The sequence below is a fragment of the Zosterops lateralis genome (genome assembly GCF_965231275.1).
Source record: "Zosterops lateralis genome assembly, chromosome: 34".
Lineage (NCBI taxonomy): Eukaryota > Metazoa > Chordata > Aves > Passeriformes > Zosteropidae > Zosterops > Zosterops lateralis.
The window spans coordinates 498,959-525,031 of NC_139794.1; the positions used below are offsets into that span (position 1 = coordinate 498,959).

General features: G+C 53.8%; 1 protein-coding gene across 1 annotated transcript in view; it reads right to left on the reverse strand.

The window, feature by feature from the left end:
- POLR2A (RNA polymerase II subunit A) overlaps window positions 1-21,134 on the reverse strand; it is a 33,881-nt gene extending 12,747 nt beyond the window's left edge. The window contains exons 1-18 of the mRNA XM_083881502.1: window positions 20,907-21,134; window positions 19,880-20,012; window positions 18,522-18,658; window positions 16,787-16,960; window positions 15,649-15,893; window positions 15,445-15,481; window positions 14,012-14,173; window positions 12,899-13,119; window positions 12,113-12,245; window positions 11,313-11,437; window positions 10,230-10,440; window positions 8,221-8,430; window positions 7,004-7,172; window positions 6,068-6,162; window positions 4,746-4,949; window positions 3,118-3,340; window positions 2,324-2,507; window positions 1,008-1,179 (exon numbers count right to left, since the gene is read on the reverse strand). Coding sequence (XP_083737628.1) covers window positions 1,008-1,179; window positions 2,324-2,507; window positions 3,118-3,340; window positions 4,746-4,949; window positions 6,068-6,162; window positions 7,004-7,172; window positions 8,221-8,430; window positions 10,230-10,440; window positions 11,313-11,437; window positions 12,113-12,245; window positions 12,899-13,119; window positions 14,012-14,173; window positions 15,445-15,481; window positions 15,649-15,893; window positions 16,787-16,960; window positions 18,522-18,658; window positions 19,880-20,012; window positions 20,907-20,996 — 2,925 coding nt within the window. The 5' untranslated portion in view covers window positions 20,997-21,134. The remainder of the gene's footprint in view (window positions 1-1,007; window positions 1,180-2,323; window positions 2,508-3,117; window positions 3,341-4,745; window positions 4,950-6,067; window positions 6,163-7,003; window positions 7,173-8,220; window positions 8,431-10,229; window positions 10,441-11,312; window positions 11,438-12,112; window positions 12,246-12,898; window positions 13,120-14,011; window positions 14,174-15,444; window positions 15,482-15,648; window positions 15,894-16,786; window positions 16,961-18,521; window positions 18,659-19,879; window positions 20,013-20,906) is intronic.
- Between the last annotated feature and the right edge of the window lie 4,939 nt (window positions 21,135-26,073).

Below are 26,073 nucleotides of genomic sequence, written 5' to 3' on the forward strand. Positions count from 1 at the left end.
CTCAGGACCTCGAAAAATGGGGTCAGGAAGCCAAAAATGAGGGTGGGAGACCCAAAAATGAGGTCAGGAACCTCAAAAATAGGAGTGGGAAACCCAAAAATGGGGTCAAGACCCCGAAAACTGGGGTTGAGACATCAGAAATGGGGGTGGGAAACCCAAAAATGGGGCCAGGACCCCAAAAATAGGGTCAGGAACCCAAAAATGGGGGTCAGAGGTAAAAAATGGGGGTGTAAAACCCAAAAATGGGGTCAGGACCCTCAAAAATGGGGTCAGGAACCCAAAAATGGGGGTCAGAACCTCAAAAATGGGGTCAGGAACACAAAAATGGGGTGTCTTGGCTGGATTTCGGGGTCTCCCAGGGGTTTTTGGGGTACCTTAGCTGGGTTTTGGGCTATCATGGCTGGATTTTGGGGTGTCTAGGATGGATTTAGGGTTAACTCGGTCAGGTTTTGAGCTATCTCAGTCGGATTTTGGGGTCTCCCAGAGGTTTTTGGGGTACCCCAATTGGATTTTGGGGTCTCCTAGGGGTTTTTGGAGTGTCTTGGATGGATTTGGGGTGTCCCAGGTGGATTTTGGGCTATCCTGGCTGGATTTTGAGGTGTCTAGGATGGATTTTGGGCTGTCCTGGCTGGATTTCAGGGTCTCCCAGGGGTTTCAGGGCCAGGTTTGAGGCTCACCTTGCTGTCCCTGGTGGGGAAGATGACCCTGAGCACCTCAAAAGGAGCAATTTGGGATGTTCAGGATGGATTTGGGGTTATCTCAGTTGGATTTGGGTTATCTCGGTAGGGTTTTGGGCTATCTCGGTTGGGTTTTGGGGTGTCTAGGATGGATTTTGGGGTCTCCCAGCCTCACCTTGCTGTCCCCGGTGGGGAAGATGACCCTGAGCACCTCAAAAGGTGGATTTTGGGCTATCTCAGTCACATTTTGGGGTCTCCCAGAGGTTTTTGGGGTACCCCAATTGGATTTTGGGGTGTCCCAGAGGTTTTTGGGGTGGGTTTTGGTGTCACCTTGCTGTCCCCGGTGGGGAAGATGACCCTGAGCACCTCCCTGTCCTCCCTCATGCGGTCGAACTCGCGCTCCAGCTCGTTCTGGATGTGGGCGTTGGACAGGATGTCCTTGACCAGCTCCTCCTGCAGCGTCCGGCGCAGCGCCCGCTCGTTGGTGTAGTCAAACTTGAACCTGGGGACACCCAGGGGACACTCAGGGACAGCCAGGGACAGCTTGGGGACACCCCAGACACAGCCTGGGACAGCCAGGGGACACTCAGGGACAGCCAGGGGACAGCCCAGACACAGCCAGGGACAGCCAGGGGACACCCCAGACACAGCCAGGGACAGCCAGGGGACACCCCAGACACAGCCAGGGACAGCCAGGGACACTCAGGGACAGCCAGGGACAGCCAGGGACACTCAGGGACAGCCTGGGACACTCAGGGACACTCAGGGACAGCCAGGGACAGCCAGGGACACTCAGGGACAGCCAGGGACAGCCAGGGGACAGCTTGGGGACACTCAGGGACAGCCAGGGGACACTCAGGGACAGCCAGGGACAGCCAGGGGACAGCTTGGGGACACTCAGGGACAGCCAGGGACAGCCAGGGGACAGCTTGGGGACACTCAGGGACAGCCAGGGGACAGCCAGGGACAGCCAGGGACAGCCAGGGGACAGCTTGGGGACACTCAGGGACAGCCAAGGACAGCCTGGGGACACTCAGGGACAGCCAGGGACAGCCAGGGACACTCAGGGACAGCCAGGGGAGGATAAAGTGTCACCCGGGTCAGGCCGGAGCAGATCGGGGACAAGAAAAGTTGGGTGAGGTCTCAAAAATGTGTCCAGAAGGAGGTTGGGGACACCGAGATCCCCAAAAATGTGCCCAGGAGTAATTTGGGGACATTAAAACATTCCCCATGTTGGGGAGGAGCCAAATGGAGACCCCGAGATGTCCCCAAGTCCCAGAACAAGCCCCTCAGTGACCCCAACCCAGGGGTGTTGACCCTTCCCGTGTCCCCAGGGTGTCCCCCAGGGTGTCCCCAGGGTGTCCCCAGGGTGTCCCCACATCCCCAGGGTGTCCCCAGGGTGTCCCCAATGTCCCCAGTGTGTCCCCAGGGTGTCCCCAATGCCCCCAGGGTGTCCCCAAGGTGTCCCCACATCCCTTCACTTCTTCTCCAAGGCCTTTAGGGTGGCCAAGTTCTGGAACTCAACACTGTCCCCAACCCATCTCCGTGTCCCCCATGTCCCCAGGGTGTCCCCAATGTCCCCAGGGTGTCCCCAGGGTGTCCCCAGAGTGTCCCCATGTCCCCAGGGTGTCCCCAGGCCCCCTCACTTCTTCTCGAAGGCCTTGTTGGAGGGTTTGAGGGTGGCCAGGTTCTGGAACTCCACGCTCTCCCCGGCCAGCCCGTCCTCGCCGTAGCGCAGCTGCACCACCTGGTTGATGGAGTTCCTGACGGTGGCGTCGTATTTCACCATCACCGACTCCATGGACTTGATCAGACGGCGCTGGATGTACCCTGGGGAGGGGACAGGGGGTCAGGGGGGGCCTGGGGAGGGGGACAGGGGTCAGGGGGGAAGATTTGGGAGCTCCAAGGAGGGTTTGGGGGGTCCTAGAGGGATTTGGGGAGGGTTTGGGGTTCCTGGACATGTCTGGGAAAGTTTTGGGGTCTTCAGGAGTCATGTGGGAAAGGTTTGGGAGCCCCAAGGAGGATCTGGGGTCTCTAGGAGGCATCTGGGGAGGGTTTGGGGCCTCCAGGAAGAATCTGGGGAAGGTTTGGGAGATCCAAGGAGGGTCTGGGGATCCTGGAGGCATCTGGGAGTCTCTTGGAGGCATCTGGGGATGATTTGGGAGCCCCAAGGAGGGTTTGGGGTTCCTGGAGGTCCCCAGGAGGCATCTGGGGAAGGTTCAGGAGCCCCAAGGAGGGTTTGGAGTCTCCAGGGGGAATATGAGGAGGGTTTGAGGCTCCTGGAGATATCTGGGGAAGGTTTGGGGGTCCTCAGGCGGCATTTGGGGAAGGTTTGGGAGCCCCAGGGAGGGTTTGGGGTCTCCAGGAGGCATCTGGGGAGGCTTTTAAACCCTGCCCCTCCCCATGGCCCCATTTTTGCCCCGTTCCCGTCCCCACGGACCCGTCTCGGCGGTTTTCACGGCGGTGTCGATGAGCCCCTCGCGCCCGCCCATGGCGTGGAAGAAGAACTCTGTCGGGGTCAGCCCGGCCAGGTAGGAGTTCTCCACGAAGCCGCGGCTCTCGGGGCCGTAGTCGTCCTTGATGAAGTGGGGCAGGGTCCTGTGCTTGAAGCCGAAGGGGATTCGCTTCCCCTCCACGTTCTGCTGCCCCACCACCGCGATCACCTGCGGGAGAGGCCCGGGATGGGTTTGGGAGGGCAAAAAAATCCAAAAATTTTACAGGAATCGGCAAAAAAATGCTTTGGGAGGGTAAAAAACTCCAAAAAATTCCACAGGAATCACCAAAAAACCACCCGAGAACCTCAAAAATGACCCAAAAAACTCCACAAAACCCCACAGGAGCAACTTAAAACCACCTGAGATCCTCAAATAATCACCCCAAACCACCTGAGGTCCTCCAAAAACCACCAAAAAACCCCTGAGATCCTTCAGGAACCACTAAAAACCTCCTGAAATCCTTCCAGAACCACCCCAAACCTACTGAGATCCTCCAGGAACCACCTAAAACCCCTGAGATCCTCCAAAATCCACCCCAAACCTACTGAGATCCTTCAGGAATCACCAGAAACCACCTGAGATCCTTCAGGAGCCACCAAAAAACACCTCGGGAGGGCAAAAAAATCCAAAAGTTTTAGAGGAATCGGCAAAAAAATGCCTTGGGAGAGTGAAAAAACCCCCAAAAATTCCACAGGAACCACCAAAAAACCCCCTGAGATCTTTCAGGAACCACCAAAACCCCCTAAAATCCTCCAGGAACTGCCCTAAACCCTCTGAGATCCTTCAGGAATCACAAAAAAAACCCCTGAGATCCTCAAGGAACCACCAAAAACCCCCTGAGATCCTCCAAACCCCCTGAGATCCTCCAGGAACTGCTCCAAACCCTCTGAGATCCTTCAGGAACCACCAAAAACACTTCAGGAGGTGAAGAAAATCCAAAAATTTCATAGGAACCACCAAAAACACCCGGAGATTCTTCAGGAATCACCAAAAACCCCTCGGGATGACAAAAAAAACCCCAAAAAATTCCCCAAGAACCACCCCAAACCCCCTAAAATCCTCCAGGAACCACCAAAAAACCCCTAAAATCCTCCAAAACCTCCCCAAACCCCCCCTGGAGCCCCCCAAGACCTTCCAGAAGGTCCCCAAACCTGTGAGATGTTGATCTTGGAGCCTTTGGCCCCTGAGACCACCTGAGAGCCTCAAAAAAAGACCCAAAAAACTGCACAGGAGGCACCAAAAACCCCCTGAGATCCTTCAAGAACTGCCCGGAACCCCCTGAGATCCTCCAGGAACCCCCAAAAACAACCTGAGATCCTCCAGGAACCACCAAAAACTGCCCAAGATCATCCAGGAACCACCAAAAACCCCGAGATCCTCCAAAAACCACCAAAACACTTTGGAATGACAAAAAAAACCCCAAAAAATTCCCCAAGAACCACCTCAAACCCCCCCTGGAGCCCCCCAAACCCCCCCTGGAGCCCCCCAAACCCCCCCTGGAGCCCCCAAACCCCACCTGGAGCCCCCAAACCCCCCCTGGAGCCCCCCCAGACCTTCCATAAGGCCCCCAAACCTGCGAGATGTTGATCTTGGAGCCTTTGGCCCCCGAGACCACCATGGATTTGAAGTTGTTGTACTCGGAGAGGGATTTCTGGGCCGAGGAGCCCGTCTTGTCGCGGGCGTCGTTGAGGATCCTGTTCACCTGGTTCTCGAAGGTCTGGCGCAGGGTGTTGCCCGGGGTGGGCTCCAGCTCGTTGTTGTGGGCCTTCTCGATCACCTGGAGGGGGTAAAAATGGCCCCAAAAGGGGTTTGAGGGGGGTTAGGGAAGGTATTGGTGGGTAAAGGTGCGTGAGAAGGTCAGAAAATGGCAGAAAAGGATAAAAAGGGTTACGGGAGGTGGTGGGAATTGCTCTGGGATTGTTCAGGGAGCGCTAAAAATACGCTGAGATTCTTCAGGAATTGCCCTAAACCTCCTGAGATTCTTCAGGAATCACCAAAAACCACCTGAGATCCTCCAGGAACCACCAAAAACTGCCTGAAATCCTCCAGGAATTACCAAATATCCCCTGAAATTCTCAAAGAACCTCCAAAAACCCTCTTGAGATCCTTCAAGAACTGCCCCAAACCACCTGAGATCCTCCAAGAACCTCCAAAAACCACCTTAAATCCTCCAGGAACTGCCCCAAACTCTCTGAGATCCTCCAGGAGCCACTAAAAACCTCGAGATCCTTCAGGAATCAACAAAAACCCTCTGAGATCCTCAAAGAACCACCCAAAACCTCTTGAGATCCTTCAGGAGCTGCCCCAAACCCTCTGAGATCCTCCAAGAACCCCGAGATACTTCAGGAATCAACAAAAACTCTCTGAGATCCTCCAGGAACTGCCAAAACCTCCTGAGATCCTTCAAAAACCATTAGAAACCCTTTTAGATCCTCCAGAAACTGCCCCAAACCCTCTGAGATCCTTCAGGAACTGCCAAAAACTCCCTGAGATCCTCCAGGAATCACCAAAAACCTCCTGAGATCCTTCAAGAACTGCCCTGAACCTCCTGAGATTCTTCAGGAACCACAAAAACCCCGTGAGATCCTTCAAAAACCATCAAAACCCCTCTGAGATCCTCCAAACCACCTGAGATCCTTCAGGAACCACCAAAAAAACCCTGAGATCATTCAGAGAGCACAAAAAACACCCCGAGATCCTCCAGGAACCACCAAAAACACCCTGAGATTCCCAGGAAAGCCCCAAAATCCCAAGAAATTGCCCCAAAATTTTGGAAAAGCCCCAAAACTCCCGACAAAGTGCTCCAAAATCCCAGAAAAACCCCCCAAAAATCCCAAAAAATCCCCAAAATTTTGAAAAAGCCCCAAAATCCCAAGAAATGGCCCCAAACCCCACCTCAATGACGTCCTGCTTGGCCTTCTTGATGGTGTTCTGGATGTCCTGGTAGGTTTTGGCGTCGGCGATGGAGTCCCCGATGCCGATGGTGTGACCTGCGGGGGACAGCAGGGACATTGGGGACACTGGGGGACATTGGGGGACATTTGGGGACATTTGGGGACATTTGGGGGACATCAACCATCAAAAAAACCCCTGAGATCCCTCAGGAACCACCAAAAACACCTCGGGACGGCAAAAAAATCCCAAAAAATTCCACAAGAACCACCAAAAACCACCTGAGATCCTCCAGGAAACACCAAAAACCTCCTGAAATCCTCCAAACCCTCCTGAGATCCTTCAGGAATCACCAAAACCTTCCTGAGATCGTCCAAAAACCACCAAAAACCACCTAAAATCCTCCAAAAACCACCTAGAAACCCCCTGAGATCCTTCAGGAACCACCAAAAATCCCCTGAGATCCTCCAAAAAGGGGTCCAAAGACCACCAGGACCCCAAAAAAGGGGTCCAAGAGCCCCAAACTGGAACCCCAGAAGGTCCCAGGGTGACCAAGCCCTCGTTAGATGCCACCAGGAGGGTCCCAGCCACCCCAGGACCCCAAAAAAGGGGTTCAAGAACCACCAGGACCCCAAAAACGGGGTCCAAGACCCCCAGGGCTCCACCAAACTGGGATCTGAGAAGGTCCCAGCCCCCCAGGACCCCCCCAGGACCCCCCAGGACCCCCCAAAACCCCCCAGGACCCTCCCAGGACCCCCCAGGAGCCCACAGAGCCCCCCAGGAGCCCCAAAAAGGGGTCCAAGACCCCCAGGGCTCCACCAAACTGGGATCTGAGAAGGTCCCAGCCCTCCAGGACCCCCCAGAACCCTCCCAGGAGCCCCCAGGACCCCCCCAGGACCCCCCAGGACCCCCCCAGGACCCCCCAGGACCCCCACGGACCCTCGATGAGCAGCCAGTTGTTGATGACGGTCTGGATGTTGCTGTAGAAGAGGCGGGTGGTGTCGTGGCCCATCTCCAGGTAGGAGATGTGCACCAGGGACCCGGCCGACGTCCCCAGGGATTTCTTGCACAGGATGCCCATGATCAGCTCCCCGTTCTCCACGATCACCTGGGGGGGACAGGGAGGGGGCTCAGGGGGTTTGGGGGTCCAGGAAACCCCAGAACTGCCCCTGGAGGGTCCCAGGGACAAGGGAAGGGCAGTGTGGGGGTTATTGGGGTGAGCTGGGGTGGAGGGAGACACGACAAAGGGCCTGAGAGCGACCCAGACAGCCTCGGGTCCCACTAAAGGACCTCAGATCCCACCAAAGTCTCCTCAAACCACCCCAAAACCCCCTCAGATCCCCCCAAAACCCCCTCAGATCCCCCCAAAACCCCCTCAGATCCCACCAAAACCCCCTCAGATCCCCCCAAAACCCCCTCAGATCCCCCCAAATCCCCCTCAAACCACCCCAAAACCCCCTCAGATCCCACCAAAACCCCCTCAGATCCCACCAAAACCCCCTCAGATCCCACCAAAGCCCCTCAAACCACCCCAAGAATCTCCTCAGATCCCACCAAAGCCCCTTAAACAACCCCAAAGTCCCATCAGACTCACCAAAGCCCCTCAAACCACCCCTAAACTACCTTCAGGTCCCACCAAAGCCCTTCAAACCACCACAAATTCCCCTCAAATCACCCCAAAGCCCCCCAGATCCCACAAAAGCCCCTTCAAACCACCCCAAACTCCCCTCAGATCCCCTCAAACCACCCTCAGATCCCACCAAAGCCCCTCCAACCCCCCCAAACCCTCCCCAGACCCCCCCCAAACCAGTCTCACATCCCACCAAAGCCCATCAAACCCCTCCAAGCCCCCCTCAAACCTCCCCAAAACCCCCTCAAAATCCCCTCAAACCACCCCAAACTATCCTCAGGTCCTACCAAATCCCCTCAAACCCCCCTCAGATCCCCTCAAACCACCCTAAACCCCCTCAGATCCCCTCAAACCCCCCCAGATCCCCCCAAACCCCCCCAGATCCCCCCAAACCCCCCTCAAAGCCCCTCAACCCCCCCCAAAGCCCCTCAAACCCCCCCAAACCCCCCTCGAACCCCCCCAAACTCCCCTCAAATCTCCCCCAAACTCCCCCCAAACCCCCCTGAGCCCCCCCTGGTGGCCCCACCTTGGTGTCCCCGGGGGAGATGTGCTTGTAGGGCCCGCTGTCCTCGTCGTCGGGGTGGGTGCTGTGGGTGCGGATGCAGTTGATGTGCCCGGGGATGATCAGGGAGAAGATTTGTTTCCCCGTCCACAGCGGCCGAGGCTTCAGGATGGCGGGTTGGGGAACCTTCCCGTCCCAGGTGGACAGGAACATCAGCAGGTTCATCACCTCGCCCTGGGGGACCCCAAAATTATCATTATTGGAGAAAAAATCCCACAGAGATCCCAAAATATAAAAAAAACCCGCCTAAAATCCTTCAAAATATCCCAAAATATCCCAAATATCCCCCAAAATCCCCATCCCAGGTGGACAAGAACATCAGCAGGTTCATCACCTCACCCTAAAGGAGATCCCAAACACTGTCATTATTGGAGAAAAATCCATAGAGATCCCAAAAAAATCTAAAATATCCCAAAATCCCCGTCCCAGGGGGACAGGAACATCAGCAGGTTCATCACCTCGCCCTGGGGACACCAAAAACACCCAAAAACTGTCAGTGATTGAGAGAAATCCATAGAGGTCCTAAAATATCCTAAAAAAACTGCCTAAAATCCTTCAAAATCCTTCAAAATTACTCAAAATCCCTGTCCCAGGTGGACAGGAACATCAGCAGGTTCATCACCTCGCCCTAAAGGAGACCTCAAAAATTGTCATCAAACACTGCCCCAAAACCACCTCAAACCACCCCAAAATGCCAGAAAACACCCCAAAAACACCAGAAATCACCATGAAACCACCAGAAAACACCAGAATCCACCTCAAAATACCATAAAGCACCAGAAACCACCCCAAAACCACCACAAACCACCATCTATCACCAGAAACCTCCACATGACCACCATAAATCACCATAAACAACCCCAAGATCACAATAAATCACCACAAACCGACCCCAAATCACCTCAAACCGACCCTAAATCACCTCAAACCAACAATGAATCATCTCAAATCAATCCCAAATCACCTCAAACAAACCCAAGTCACCTCAAACCAACCGCAAATCGCCAGAAACAAACTCCAAACCACCATAAATCACCAGACTCCACCTCAAAAGCACCGTGTATCACCAGAAACCCACCCTGAAACCACCACAAATCACTCCAAAACCACCACAAACCATCACAAACCAACCACAAATCACCCCAAAACCACCATAAGTCATCTCAAACCAACCCTGAATCATCTCAAATTGACCCTAAATCATCTCAAATCACACCAAAACCGCCATATATCACCTGAAACCATTTCAAAACTACCATAAATCATCATAAACCATCCCAAAACCACCATAAATCATCTCAAACCAACCCTAATTCACCTCAAATCAACCATGAATCATCTCAAGCCAACTCTAATTCACCTCAAACCACCCCAAAAACCACCAGAAATCACCCGAAACTAACTCCAAACAACCATAAATTACCACGAACCACCCCAAAATCACCAGAAACCACCTCAAACCAACTCAAATCCCCTCAAACCCCTCCAGGTCACAGACTCTCTCAAGGCAGACGTTCCCTCTTGGTGAACTTGCGCACGGCCGTCAGCGTGTCCTGAACTGAACCCTCAAACACTCCAAAACCACCTCAAACCACCCTGAAACCACATAAACCATCCCAAAATGCCAGAAATCACCTCAAAACCACAATAAATCAGCAGAAACCACCTCAAAACCAACCCCATGTCACCAGAAACTAACCCTAAACCACCATAAACCACCCCAAGATCACAATAAATCACCTCAAACCAACCCCAAATCACCCCAAACCACCCCAAAACCACCATAAATCCCCCCCAAAGCCACAGACCCTCTCAAGGAAGACGTTCCCTCTTGGTGAACTTGCGCACGGCCGTCAGTGTGTCGACACAACATCACCAAAAACCACCATAAATCACCATAAACCACCTCAAACCAACCCCAAATCATCTCGAATCGACCCCAAATCAACCTCAAACCCCCCCAGGTGACAGACCCTCTCGAGGAAGACGTCCCTCTTGGTGAACTTGCGCACGGCCGTCAGCGTGTCCTGCACGATGCCCATGACGGGCCGGTTGCTCTGGGGGGTGACGATCATCCTGGGCACCATGGCCAGCTCCTGGATCTCCGCCCGCGTCTCCAGGGACTGCGGCAGGTGCAGGTTCATCTCGTCACCATCGAAATCGGCGTTGTAGGGGGTGGTGACACTGCGGGGACAGCACAGGGACATTGGGGACATCACAGGGGACACTGGGGACATCACAGGGGACATTGGGGACATCAGGGACATGGGGCAGGTTCATCTCGTCGCCATCGAAATCCGTGTTGTAGGGCATGGTGACACTGCGGGGACAGCACAGGGACATTGGGGACATTGTGAGAACACCTGGACATTGTGGGGCATTGGGGACATCAGGGACATTGGGGACATGGGGCAGGTTCATCTCGTCACTGTCAAAATCCATGTTGTAGGGGGTGGTGACACTGCGGGGACATTGTGGGGACATCACAGGGACATTGGAGATATCAGGGATATGGGACATTGGGGACATTGTGGGGACATTGGGGACATTGGGGACACGGGGCAGGTTCATCTCGTCGCCGTCGAAATCCGCGTTGTAGGGCGTGGTGACACTGCAGGGACAGCACAGGGACATTGGGGACATCGGGGACATCAGGGACATTGTGGACATTAGGGGGACACTGGGACATTGGAGACATTGGAGACATTGGGAACATCAGGGATAAGGGGCATTGGGGACATTGGGGACATTGAGGACATTGGAGACATCAGGGACACGGGGCAGGTTCATCTCGTCGCCGTCAAAGTCAGCGTTGTAGGGGGTGGTGACACTGCGGGGACATCGGGGGGACACCCAGACTTTGTGGGACATCAAGGACATTGGGGACACAGCAGTGACATTGGGACATTTTACCTGAGATTCAGACTAAACATGAACCTGGGCAGGATTTGGGGTTAAATTTGGGACATTTTACCCGAGATTGAGACAAAAGGTGGCCCAGGGCAGGATTTGGGATAATTCTGGGATAATTTTGGGATAATTTTGGGACATTTTACCTGAGGTTCAGCCGAAACGTGGACCAGGGCAGGATCCTGACCCTGTGGCCCATCATGGACATTTTGTGCAGGGTGGGTTGGCGGTTGAAGATGACGATGTCCCCGTCACACATGTGCCGTTCCACCTGCCCCAAAAACACCCCCCAAAAAAACATCAGAACACATCAAAAATGAGGGAGACCCCAAAAAACAGGGGGGTTTGGAGGGGGTTTGGGGGCATTTTGGGGTGTTTTTAGGGAATTTTTGGGGCTGTTTGGGCACTGACCTTGTACCCGATCTGCAGGTGGAGGTCGCTGGGCTTGGGGTGGAACCCTGGGGGGGGTTTTAGGGGATTTTTGGGGCTGTTTGGGGTTTTTTGGGGGGTTTTTGGCACTAACCTTGTACCCGATCTGCAGGTGCAGGTCGCTGGGCTTGGGGTGGAAGCGCAGGGGGATCCTGGGGGGTTTGGGGGTATTTTTGGGATATTTTTGGGGATTTTGGGCACTGACCTTGTACCCGATCTGCAGGTGGAGGTCGCTGGGATTGGGGTGGAAGTGCAGGTTGATTTTGGGGTATTTTTGGGGTATTTTTGGGGATTTTGGGCACTAACCTTGTACCCGATCTGCAGGTGGAGGTCGCTGGGATTGGGGTGGAAGTGCAGGTTGATTTTGGGGTATTTTTGGGGTATTTTTGGGGATTTTGGGCACTAACCTTGTACCCGATCTGCAGGTGGAGGTCGCTGGGCTTGGGGTGGAAGCGCAGGGGGATCCGGGGGGTTTTGGGGCATTTTTGGGATATTTTTGGGGATTTTTGGCACTGACCTTGTACCCGATCTGCAGGTGCAGGTCGCTGGGCTTGGGGTGGAAGCGCAGGTCGATCCTGTCCCCGTTGTCCCTGATGATGTATTTGGCCCCCGGGTATTGACTGTTCCCCCTCCTCACCAGCTCCTGCAGCCTGGGGGGGGATTTTGGGGTCCATTTAGGGGACTTTGGGGTCCATTTAGGGGATTTTGGGGGTCAGGGAGGCACCTCATAACCCTCAGAGTCACCACGAGGAGCAGTGGGGGGATAAACTCAGCAAAGGTTGTGTTGGTGGGGATGGAGAGGGGACACCAACATCAAAACCCCATAAATCCACCCCAAACCTCCATAAATCTACTCCAAACACCCCATAAATCCCTTATAAACCCTATAAATACCCCATAAACCCCCAAAGTCCTCTATAAACACTATAAATTCTCCATAAACACTCTATAAATCCCCTATAAACCTCCAATAAATCCCCTGTAAATACTCCATAAATTCCCTATAAACACTCCATAAATTCCCTATAAATACCCCTTAAATCTCCTGTAAACCCCATAAATCCCCTATAAAACCTATAAATCGCCTATAAACACCCTATAAACTCCCTATAAACCCCATAAATCCATCCCAAACCCCAATAAACCCCCCCAAATCCCACCTGTCGATGTTGAAGGGGGTGACGATCTCAGCAAAGGTCATGTTGGCGGCGATGGAGCGGGGAACCCCCACCCCAAACCCCCATAAACCCCATAAATCCCCTATAAACACCTATAAACCCCCATAAACCCCCCCAAATCCCACCTGTCGATGTTGAAGGGGGTGACGATCTCAGCGAAGGTCATGTTGGCGGCGATGGAGCGGGGAACCCCCACCTGGTCGATGGCCAGGTTGGGGTCGGGGGTGATGACGGTTCTGGCAGAGAAATCCACCCGTTTCCCCATCAGGTTCCCCCGCACCCGGCCCTCCTTCCCCTTCAAACGCTGCTTCAGGGACTTCAGGGGCCGCCCCGACTTCTGCATGGCCTGGGGGGAGAAAACGGGGGGTCAGGGGGGGTTGAGACCCCAAAATCACCACAAAAATCCCAAATCCATTGTGGGGATAGAAATTGGTCATCCTGGGATTTGTCTCTGGGTTTTTGTGAGGCTCACAGAAGGAGTAAAACATATTTTAGGGATTCCTCAATTTCTGCATGGGCTGTGAGAGGGAGAAAATGGGGGGTCAGGGGGGGATTGAGCCCCCAAAATCACCACGAAAATCCCAAATCCATTGGGAGACTCAAATTGATCATTCTGGGATTTGTCTCTGGGTTATTGTGGGGATCAGGAAGAAATTGGGGGAGTAAAACACATTTGGGGGATTCCTCAATTTCTGCATGGGCTGTGGGAGGGAGAAAATGGGGGGTCGGGGGGGTTTGACCCCCAAAAACCCCTCTGAGACCCCCCAAAACTCCTCTGAGATCCCTCAAAACCTCTCTGAGACCCCCCCAAAACCCCTCAGAAACCCCCCAAAACCCCTCTGGGACCCCCCAAATCCCCTCTGAGACCCCCAAACCTCTCCCCATATCTGGGACAGGCCGGGCAGTTCGTTGTCCACCATGGTGGCCACGTGGAACTGCAGCAGTTTGACGTCCTCGGGTGGGACATGGGGCCACCACCTACTTCTATCACCCCAAAACCCCTCTGAGACCCCCTGAGACCCCCCAAAATCCCTCTGAGACCCCCCAAAACTCCTCTGTGACCCCCCAGACCTCTCCCCATATCTGGGACAGGCTGGACAACTCGCTGTCCATCATGGTGGCCACGTGGAACTGCAGCAGTTTGACATCCATGGGTGGGGACATGGGGCCACCACCTACTTCTATCACCCCAAACCCCTCTGAGACCCCCCAAAACCCCTGTGTGACCCCTCCCTGACCCTGGGCAGGCCGGGCAGCTCGTTGTCCACCATGGTGGCCACGTGGAACTGCAGCAGTTTGACGTCCTCGGCGATGACGTGCGCGGCCGCCCCGTTCTGCTCGTTGCGCCGCAGTTGGTTGTTGATCTTGACGATGTCGGCCAGTTTGTGGGTCAGGTCGTCCTGGGGAGACCCCAAAAAATGAGTTTGGGATGGATTAAACATCCCAAAAAAATCAGTGGGGTTGGTTAATGGGGGGATAAAGGTGGGGGAGAAAGGATAAAGTGATTTAGGGAAGGTGGAGGGTGGATTTGGGGTGGGAAAAATCCCAAAAATGGGGATTTAGGGAACCACAAGGAGTGGAGAGATCCCAAAAAGGCACCAGGAAAGTCAAAACCCACCCTGGGAGCTCATAAAAAATGCCCAAGTGTCCGGCTGGGTGTGGGGTGAGCACTGTGTGACCACGGCTGGACAAATGGCCACTGGGGGAATGGGAGGCACGGGGCCCCAAACCACCCCAAAACCCCACAAAATCCCATAAAACCCTATAAAAACCTCACAAAATCATCCTAAAACCCTATAAAACTATAAAAATCCCATAAAATCCCCACCTGGTTGTGAGCAGAGCCCTGCATGACAAATGGACACTGGGCAGCCCCCTACCCCAAACACCCCAAAACCCCACAAAGTGACCCCAAACACTCCAATAACCCCACAAAATCACCCCAAAACCTCACAAAATGACACCAAATGATCCCAAAACCCCACAAAATCATCCCAAAACTCCACCTGGTTTCAAGCAGAGCCCTGCATGACAAATGGACACTGGGGCAATGGGCAGCCTCCTGCCCCCAACACCCCAAAACCACCTCAAACACTCCAATAACCCCACAAAACCACCCCAAAACCCCATGAAATCCCATAAAAACCCTATAAATTCACCCCAAACCCCACCTGGTTCCTGGCCGAGCCCTGCATGACCATGGCCGGCCGGCCGGACAGCAGGGGCACGGGCAGCCCCCTGTCCAAACACCCCAAAACCACCAAAATATCACCCCAAAACCCCACCAAATCACCCCAAAACCCTATAAAATCACCCCCAAACCACCCCAAACAACCCCCAAACCCTATAAATTCACCCCAAACCCCACCTGGTTGCGGGCAGAGCCCTGCATGACCACGGCCGGCCTCACTGACAATGGAGGCACGGGCAGCACGGTGCCCCAAACACCCCAAAACCACCAAAATATCACCCCAAATCCCTATAAATCCCTATAAAACCCTATAAAAACCCTATAAAAACTCTATAAAACCCCACCTGGTTCCTGGCCGAGCCCTGCATGACCACGGCCGGCCGGACGGACAGCGGGGGCACGGGCAGGACGGTGCCCCAAACACCCCAAAACCACCCCAAAACCCCATAAAAATCCCATAAAAACCCCATAAAACCCCACCTGGTTCCTGGCCGAGCCCTGCATGACCACGGCCGGCCTCACTGACAGTGGGGACATGGGCAGCACGGTGCCCCAAGGACCTCAAACACTCCAATAACTCCACAAAACCACCCCAAAACCCCATAAAATCCCATAAAAATCCCATAAAACCCCCATAAAATCCCCACCTGGTTCCGTGCAGAGCCCTGCATGACCACGGCCGGCCGCACGGACAGCGGGGGCACGGGCAGCACGGTGCAGACCATCCACTCGGGCCGGGCGAATTTGGGGTCCATCCCCAGCACGAAACATTCCTCGTCCGAGATGCGTTTGAAGATCTCGTGGACCCTCTCGGGGCTCAGCAGGATCTTCTTCTCCTGGGAATCCTCGTTGACGTGTTTCCACTCGGCGTAAAGTTCCAGCCCCGAGCGGCGGATGCGCGGCTGGTACCGCCCGCAGCCGCCGTGGCCCTGAAATGGGGAAAAATGGGGGAAAAAATTAAATTATTTGAGTTAAAAACAGGGCTGGTACCGCCCGCAGCCGCCGTGGCCCTGAAATGGGGAAAAATGGGGGAAAAAATTAAATTATTTGGGTTATTAACAGGGGCTGGTACCACCCGCAGCCGCCGTGGCCCTGGGAGGGTGAAAAATGGGGGAAAAATGGGAAAAAATGAGTGAAAAAATTGAATTATTTGAGTTATTAACAGGGGCTGGTACCGCCCGCAGCCTCCGTGGCCCTGAAAGGCAAAAAAACGGGGGAAAAAGGGGGAAAAATGGGTGACAAATGGGAATTATTTGGGTTATTAACAGGGGATAGTACTGCCCACAGCCACTGTGGCCTGGAAAGGCAGAAAAATGGGTGAAAAAGGGCGAAAAATCGGGTGAAAAGAAGGTGAGAAATGGGGGAGAAAAAGGGGAGAAAAATGGGGGATTTTGGGCCCACAAAGAGGAATTTTAATGCCACAAACACTAAATTTTGGGGTGCCAAGGGGGATTTTGGGGCCACAAACAGGAACTTCGGGGGCCACAAACAGGAATTTTGGAGCCTGAAATGGTAATTTTGTGCCACAAAGAGGAATTTTAGCGCCACAAACACAAAATTTTTGGGCCATAAATGGAATTCTGATGCCATAAATAAAATTTTGGGGCCACAAACACTAAATTTTGGGGCCACTAAAGGGGATTTTGGGGCCATAAATTTAATTTTAGCGCCACAAACACTAAATTTTGAGGCCATAAATGGAATTTTGTGCCACAAACAGGAATTTTAGTGCCACAAACACTAAATTTTAGCACCACAAATGGGATTTTGGGACCACAAAGAGGAATTTTAGTGGCATAAATGAATTTTTTGGTGCCCCCACCTTCTCCTTGGTGAGATCCTCGTCGCCCTCGGGCTGCTCCACCCCGAACTTGTGGTCCATCTCCTCGCCCCCCTCGCAGATGTTCTTGCCCTTGCACAGGTCGTACACGTGGGTCAGTCTCTTCTTGGGCTGCCCCTTGGATTTGCCCAGGATGTCTTTGATCTTCGGGTTGTTCTGAGAAAAAAAATGGGATTTTTGGGTTAAAAAATGGGATTTTTGGGTTAAAAAATGGCTTTTTCGGGGTCTGAAATGTAATTTTGGGTGAAAAAAATGGGGTTTTGGGGGAAAAAATGTGATTTTTGGGGAAAAATGTGATTTTTTTGGGGAAAAATGTGATTTTTGGGGGGAAAATGGGATTTTTGGGGGAAAAAAATGTAATTTTGGGGGGAAAAAATGTGATTTTAGGGGAAAAATGTTATTTTGGGGGAAAAAAATGTGATTTTGGGGGAAGAATGTGATTTTGGAGGGAAAAAATGGGGTTTTGGGGGAAAAAAATGTGATTTTTGGGGGAAAAATGTGGTTTTGGGGAAAAAAATGTGATTTTTGGGGTCAGAAAATGTTGTTTTTGGGGGAAAAATGTCATTTTGGTGTAAAAAATGGGGTTTTGAGGAAAAAAAAGTGATTTTTGGGGAAAAAAGTGATTTTTGGGGGAAAAAATGTCATTTTTGGCGTCAGAAAACATCATTTTTGGGTGAAAAAATGTGGGTTTTGGGTAAAAAAAAGTTATTTTTGGGGTCTGAAAATGTGGGTTTTGGGGTCAGAAATCTCATTTTTGGGTCAAAAAATGTCGTTTTTGGGGTCAAAAATCCCCCAAAACCAATTCCACCCCTGTAAATTTTGGGGTGTTTTGGGGGTATTTTGGGGGTGTTTTGGGATGTTTTGGGGTATTTTAGCTGTTTTGGGGCTGGTTTTGGGGTATTTTAGATGTTTGGGGGGTATTTCAGGTGTTTTTGGGGTGTTTGGGGGTGTTTTTGGGTGGTTTGGGCTGGTTTTGGGGTATTTTGGGGTATTTTAGGTGGTTTTGGGGTGTTTTTTGGGTGTTTTAGGGTGTTTTGGGGTGTTTTTGGCCCTCACCGAGTCCACGAGCAGCTTGGAGCAGAAGAAGCAGACGCAGCGCAGGATTTTCATGGTTTTGGGGTGGTTTGGGGTATTTTTGGGCTGTTTTGGGGTGGTTTTGGGGTGTTTTAGGTGTTTTTGGGGTATTTTAGGTGGTTTTAGGGTGTTTTTGGGGTGATTTTGGCCCTCACCGAGTCCACGAGCAGCTTGGAGCAGAAGAAGCAGACGCAGCGCAGGATTTTCATGGTTTTGGGGTGGTTTGGGGTATTTTTGGGCTGTTTTGGGGTGGTTTTGGGGTGTTTTAGGTGTTTTTGGGGTATTTTAGGTGGTTTTAGGGTGTTTTTGGGGTGATTTTGGCCCTCACCGAGTCCACGAGCAGCTTGGAGCAGAAGAAGCAGACGCAGCGCAGGATTTTCATGGGTTTGGGGTATTTTTGGGGTGTTTTGGGGTGTTTTAGGTGTTTTTGGGGTGTTTTTGGGGTATTTTTGGGTGTTTTAGGTGTTTTAGGGGTGTTTCTGGCTCTCACCGAGTCCACGAGCAGCTTGGAGCAGAAGAAGCAGACGCAGCGCAGGATTTTCATGGTTTGGGGGTATTTTAGGTGTTTTTTGGGGTATTTTTGGGGTTTTTTGGGATATTTTTGGGTGTTTTTAGGGTGTTTTGGGGTGTTTGTGGCCCTCACCGAGTCCACGAGCAGCTTGGAGCAGAAGAAGCAGACGCAGCGCAGGATTTTCATGGTTTTGCCCAGGAATCCCACGTGGAACACGGGCTTGGCCAGCTCGATGTGCCCAAAGTGCCCCGGACACTCCGTCATGTTCCCTGGGGAAAACAAACCCAAAATCAGATCAGGGACACCCCAAAATTAGCACAAAATGGGGTTGGGATAAAGGAAATCTCACCCTCGGTTTGGGGTTTTGGGGTGAGAAGGAACAGCCTTAAAAAAACTTAAAAAATGAAATGCAGAAAACCCCAAAAAGAGAAAAACCAAAAAAAAAAAAAACTTAAAAAAGGAAACCCAGAAAACCCCAAAAAAAACTTAAAAAAAAAAACAAAAAAAAAACCAAAAAAACCAAAAAAACCCAGAAAACCCCAAAAAGAGAAAAACCAAAAAAAAAAAAAAAACTTAAAAAAGGAAACCCAGAAAACCCCAAAAAAAACTTAAAAAAAAAAAAAAAAAAAAAAAAAAAACCAGAAAACCCCAAAAAGAGAAAATCCCCAAAAGGAGAAAATCCCCAAAAAGAGAAAATCCCAAAAAAGAGAAAATCCCAAAAAACACAGAAAAAAAAAAAACCTTAAAAAAGGAAATCCAGGAAAATCCCAAAAAGAGAAAATACAAAAAAAACCAACTTAAAAAAGGAAATCCAGAAAAATCCCAAAAAGAGAAAACAAAAAACAAAAAACAAAAAAAAAAAAAAAAAAAAAAAAAAAAAAAAACCCTTAAAAAAGGAAACCCAGAAAACCCCAAAAACAGAAAACAACAAAAAAAAATCTTAAAAAAGGAAACCCAGAAATATTTGGGGTTCTCTAGGGGAGAATTTAAGGGTTCAGGACCCTCCTCGTGAGGGAATTTTGAATCTCAGGGAAATCTTGGTGAAGATTTGGGATTTTGGGGTGTCCCTGACACAGATTTTTGGGATTTTGGGTGTCCCTCATGCAGATTTTTGGGATTTTGGGGTGTCCCTCATGCAGATTTAGGGATTTTGGGGTGTCCCTGATGCAGATTTCTGGTATTTGGGGTGTCCCTGATGCAGATTTTTGGGATTTTGAGGTGTCCCTCACACAGATTTTTGGGATTTGGGCTCCCCCTGACACAGATTTAGGGATTTTGGGGTGTCCCTGATGCAGATTTTTGGGATTTTGGGGTGTCCCTGATGCAGATTTCTGGTATTTGGGGTGTCCCCGATGCAGATTTTTGGGATTTTGGGGTGTCCCTGATGCAGATTTAGGGATTTGGGCTCCCCCTCACACAGATTTAGGGATTTGGGCTCTCCCTGATGCAGGTTCTCGGGGTTCTCAGGAGATTTGGGGCCCAGCACTCACCTGCACAGGTCTGGCAGCGCCCCGTCCTCTCGATGACGCCCTGCCGGGGGTCCATGAGCCCCCCCAGTTTGGGCCGGCCCCCCTCGGTGGTCTCGGGGTATTTGATGCCCCCCTCGGTCACCGACATCCTTTTCTGGGGGGAAAAGGGAAAACTGAGGCACCTGGGGGGCTCCAAAATCATCCGTAAAACCCTAAATGGGTGGGGGGGACCCCAAGGGAACTCTGAGGGGGGAAAGGAATGTCCCAATCGGCCCAAAATCTGACCTGGGGTCTCTGAGCAACTTCCAGGAACCCCAAAATCCCACCTGGATCCCCACTCAGGGACCCCAAAACCCCCCCTGGGTCCCCTGAGTGACTTCCAGGAACCCCAAAACTCCACCTGGGTCCCCAAAACTCCTCCAATAAACCCTGAGCGACTCTCAGGGACCCTAAAACTCCACCTGGGATCTCTGAACGACTCTCAAGGACCCCAAAAATCTCTCCAGGGCTCCCCTGAGTGACTCCCAAGGACCCCAAAACTCTTCCGGGACACCCCAAATCTCTTCTAGAGCTCCCCTAAAAAACCTCCAGGCGCCCCAAATCTCCTTCACACCAGCCTAAAGCTCCTCCAAACTCCCCCCAGACACCTCCAAGATATCCTAAAACCCTCCCAGGCGCCCCAAAACCCCTCCAAGGACACCCTCAGGGATCCCAAAACTCCTCCCGAAGCTCCTTGATCCACTCCTAAGGACACCAAAACACTGCCAGGGGAATCTTGAGCCATTCTCGGACACCCCAACGCTCTTCTCAAGCCTCCTTGGATACCCCAACACCTTCCAGAACCTTTTTTGTGTCCCCAAACCCCCTGAGGACCCCCCAAATCTCCCTCCTGACCCCCCAGTCCAGCCCCCCGGGCCTGTGGGGGGCGCTGTCCCCGCCCGGGGCCGCTCCGTCCCGGCTCTCGCTGCCCCCGCCGCCATTTCCCGCCGCTCGTTCGCCCTCAGAGCCGCCGGCCCCGCTTCCCACCGCGCCGCCCGGGCCCCGGTACCATCTCATCGGGGCTCAGGATCCCGAACTGGACTCGTTTGATGGTGCGCAGCGGGCAGGCGCTGTCGCCTGAGGGCGGACCGCCGTGCATGGCGCCGGTTTGTGTGGGGCCGCGGCTTCGAGCCGCTCCGACCGCTGGGAATCGACCCCTTCACGTAGGGGGGCGAGTTTAAACCCCCACCGGGGAAAGTGGCGCCTTCCCGGAGCCCCCCGGGCGGAGTTTCCCCTTCTCCGCTCCGGCCGCTCCGCGCTCAAGGCGCGACTGAGCGATCTGAGGCACCGGCGCCGCCTTTTATAGACTCGGCCCCCGCGAGCGGCCGGAGGGGGCGTGGCCAGAACGTACCAAACGCCTCCCAGCCAATGGGGGGGGAGCGCGGGAAAAAAACGGCGGGAAAGGGCGGGAATGGCGAGTCCCTTTACGGTCCCTGAGGCGAAGAAGGAGCGGGAAAAGGGGAAAAAGGCGGCGGCCGCTCCGGGAAACCCTCGCGGGACGCGGCGGCCTCGGTTCCCCCCATTTCCCGCACGGTGGGATCGGCTCATGAATAATTTATTACCAAAACTCCGCCTCCTCCCGAGCCCGAGAGCCGGAACCGGCGGAGATCGACGGAGTTTGACGGAGATTCCCGAAGCGCTGCCGGAAGTGGGCGGAGATCGCCGGAGAGTCACGGAAATGACCGAAGTTACCCGGAAGTGTCCGAAGCCTGACGGAAAAAGCCGGAACACACCGAACTTATGGCGGAAATCACCGAAATATTCCGAAGTACTAACGGAAAACACCGGAAATTACCGAATTATCAGACGGAAAAAGCCGAAGTGAAGGCGGAAACGGACGAAGCGCCGGCCTGTTCAGCCCCGGCCTCGCCCGCCCAGACCCGGCTGTGGGCGCTGGGAAAGGCCGAGGCTTTGCGGCCTGTGCCGGAAGGATGTTTTAGGAGTGAAAAAATGGGAATTTAAAGGGCTGGGGAAGGAATTAAAGGCTGGAAGGCAGAGCAGGAGGAGCGTGGGGTTATAACTGGAGTAGGAAATGGGATATTTTAGACAAGCAGGAGAGTTTGTGGGGGGAATTACAGACAAGGAGGGGGATTTAGGGGGGCAGGAGGAGGATTGGGAGGACAATAAGAGCAGTAAAATAATGTTTTGGGGGGGGCAGGAAGGACAGGAAGGCCACAATAGAGAAAAAGAAGGAGAAATTTGGCATTTGAAAGTCAGAAAGGAGATTCAGGAGGGAACAATTATGGCAGAAAAAAAAAGGGAATTTGAGGGGACAACAGTCAGACACACAACACACCCTCCCCACCTCGGTGACAACTGAACCCTCGAGGTGACACCAACCCCGAGGGCACGGTGACACTGTTGTTGTGTCCCCAGTTGTGTCCCTGGTTGTGTTGTCACCGTTTTTGTCCCCATCTCTCCTTCTTGCTGCATCCTGGTGTCATTGTACTCCCAAATTTGTCCCCAGTTTTTGTCTCATGGTGTCCCCAAATTGTGTCCCCAGTTCTCTCTCATCATGTCCCTGTGTCCCCAAATTTGTCCCCAGTTCCACCTCATTGTGTCCCCAAATTGTGTCCCAGATTGTGTCCCTAAATTTGTCCCCAGTTCTCTCTCATCGTGTCCCTGTGTCCTCAAATTTGTCCCCAATTCTCCCTCATTGTGTCCCCAAATTTCTCCCCAGTTCTGTCTCATGGTGTCCCCAAATTGTGTCCCCAAATTTGTCCCCAGGTCTCTCTCATCATGTCTCTGTGTCCCCAAATTTTGTCCCCAAATTTGTCCCCAGTTTTGTCTCATTGTGTCCCTGTGTCCCCAAATTGTGTCCCCAGTTCTCTCTCGTGTCCCTCTGTCCCCACATTTGTCCCCAGTTCTCTCATCGTGTCCCCAGTTGTCCCCTCCTGTGTCACCCGTGTCTCACCCTGTGCTGTGCCTGACTTTGTGTCACTTTGTGTCACTTTGTGTCACTTTGTCCCTCATTTGTGTCCCCCACTCGTGTCCTTGGTTGTGCCCCCCCGTCCACCATGTCCCCACCTTAACCTGTGTCCCCTCCTGTCCCCCCAAAAACGGTGTCCCCCACTTTTGTCCCCAGTTGTGTCTCTGTCCCCTCCATGCCCCGGTTGTGTCCCCCCAAATGTCCCCCCTGGTTGTGTCACCAGTTTTATCTCCCACTTGTGTCCCCCCTCAATGTCCCTGGTTGTGTCCTGCTGTCCCCTGGGTGTCCCCCCAATGTCCCCCCAATGTCCCCTCGTGTCCCTGGTTGTGTCCCACTGTCCCCCCACTTTTACTCCCACTTTTGTCCCCCTGATTGTCACCCCAGTTGTGTCCCCCCCATCGTGTCCTGCTGTCCCCATGTTCCTTCACCCCCAAATTCCTCCTCCACCCCCTTTTCCCTTTTGGGGTGTCCCCTATGTGTCCCCCCAGTGTCCCCCCAGTGTCCCCCCAATGTCCCCCCAATGTCCCCCCCATATCCCCCCCGTGTCCCCCCAGTGTTCCCCAATGTCTCTGCCATGTCCCCCCCATGTCCCCCCAGTGTTTCCCTGTGTCCCCCCATGTCCCCTGGGTGTCCCCCCCTGTCCCCCGGTGTCCCCCCCTGTCCCCGCTCGGTGGGGCGGGGGGGTCCCTCCCTCCCTCCCACCCGGGGCCCAACGCGCCGCCTCCATCTTGTGCCGCCGCCGCCGCCGCCGCTGTCGCGACATCCCCGGCCCCGGGACAGGCCCCGGTAACGACCCCTCCCCACCCCCCGATCCCCATCCCGGGACCCCCGAGGGGCTCCGGGACCGCCCCTCCCCCACCGCGGGACCCCCTGCCCTCCCCCCGCCCCGTTCCCGGCGATGTCACCGCGGTGTCACCCCCGGTGCGACCCCCTGGGGGTGGTCAGGGATGGGGGGGACTCGACCCCCAATCCCACACCCTGCCCTGGGCACGCCCACCCCCCAAATACCCCCCTACACCCCCCAAAACACCCCCCACACCCCCAAATACCCCCCACACCCCCCCAAAAACACCCCCCCTACACCCCCTAAACAACCCCCCACCCAAAAAACCTCCTCAACACCCCCCAAACCTTCCCCAAACAACCTTTTAGGACCCCCCAAAGACCCCCCAAAGTGCCCCATCCCCCTGTAACACCCCCCAGCTCCCCCCCCCCGGTGTCACCCCTCGTTTTGTCACCCCCCAAATTTACACCCAACACCCCCAAAGTGCTGCTGGGAGGGGGGGCCGGACCCCCCGAGGGGGTGACAGAAGTGACACAGGGTGGGGGGGGTGTTGTGGGGTGTGTGTGTGTTTGTGTCAGGCTTGGGGGGGTGTCAGTCGTTCCCCCAGTCGGGTGTGAGTGTGACAGCTCCGTGTGCGGGTGTGCAACTGCGTGTGCAAGTGTGGCGGGGCTGTTTCTGCCTGCGGGGGTGGCAGGGTGAGGGTGGGGGGGGTGTTGTTTGTGCGTGGCCGGTTGTTCATCCGTGTGTTGGCGTGACAGTCGCACGCCCCGTCCGTGTCGGGGTGTTTGTGTCGAGTCCCTTGGCTGGTTGTTTGTCCGTGTGCGGGTTGTGCGTGTGCGTGTCAAGTCCCGTGTCGGGTTGTTTGTGTCAAGTCTCGTGTCCGGTTGTTTTGTTTGTGCGCGGTTGTGTGTCCGTGTCAGGGTTGCGTGACCGTTGTTTGTCCGTGTGCGGTTGTGCGTCCGTGTGGGAGTTGTGTGCGGTTGTTTGTGTGTGGTTGTGCGTCCGTGTGGGGGCTGTTTGTGTGCGGTTGTGCGTGCGTTTGTAAGTGTCGCGTGTTCCTGTGTGGTTGTGCGTGTCATGTGTGTTTGTGAGTGTTGCGTGTTCCGGTACGGTTGTGCCTCTGCATGTCAAACATGTGCGGTTGTGCATCCGTGTGAGGGTTGTTTGTGCACGGTTGTGCATCCGTGTGGCAGTTGTGTGAGGGTTGTTTGTGCACGGTTGTGCATCCGTGTGGCAGTTGTGTGAGGGTTGTTTGTGTGCAGTTGTGCATCCATGTGGGAGTTGTGTGCAGTTGTGCGTGTAGCGTGTGCGTGTGAGTGTTGCGTGTTCCTGTGCGGTTGTGCCTCTGCCTGTCAAGCATCTGTGTGTGGTTGTGCATCCATGTGAGGGTTGTTTGTGTTCAGTTGTGTGTCTGCATGTGGTCTACGGGTGTTGTGTGTTCCTGTCTGACTGTGTCACATCCCTGTGCGGTTGTGCATCCGTGTGAGGGTTGTTTGTGTGCAGTTGTGCATCCATGTGGGAGTTGTGTGGGGATTGTTTGTGTACGGTTGTGCATCCGTGTCAGAGTTGTGTTTGGTTGTGCGTGTGCGTGTGAGTGTCGTGTGTTCCTGTCTGGTTGTGTCACGTCCCTGTGCGGTTGTACCTCTGCCTGTGTGCGGTTGTGCATCCGTGTGAGGGTTGTTTGTGTTCGGTTGTGCCCCGTGTGTTCTGTGAGTGTCGCCTGTTCCTGTCTGACTGTATCACATCCCCGTGCGGTTGTGCCTGTCAAACATCCATGCGCAGGTGTGGATACACACGAGGGCTGTTCGTGTGCGGTTGTGCCTCTGCGTGTGAAATGTCCGTGTGTGGTTGTGAGCACGTCACAGCCCTGTGCGGTTGTGTCTGGGCTCTTTGTGCGGTTGTACATGGGTGTGCGGTTGTGCATCTCCCCGTGGGGGCGTGTCAGCCCTCCCTGTGCGGTTGTGTCTCTGCCTGTCTGGTGCCCGTGTACAGTTCTCCATCCCTGTGAAGGTTGTTGGTGTGCAGTTGAGTGGCTGTGAGCGTGTCACATCCGTGTGCGGTTGTGTCAGGTGTCCCTGTGCGGTTGTGCATCGATCTGAGGGCTGTGTGGGGGTTGTTTTTCCACCTACAGTCGTCTCCCTGCGTGTGAAATACCCGTGTGTGGTTGTGTGAGTCTGTGTGCGGGTGTGTGGGTGTGTCAGGTCTGTCTGTGGGTGTGTCAGGTCCATGTGTGAGTGTGTGTGGGTGTGTCAGGTCCCTGTGTGGGTGTGTCAGGTCCATGTGTGAGTGTGTGTGGGTGTGTCAGGTCTGTCTGTGGTTGTGTCAGTCCGTGTCTGGTTGTACCTCACACCTGTCCTTGCACACACCAGCTGTGCCCTGTCCCTGCACGTTGTACACGGGAGTCACACGTGTTGCACACCTGTACACACCCCGTGTGTGTGTGTGTGTGCACGGCTGTTGTGT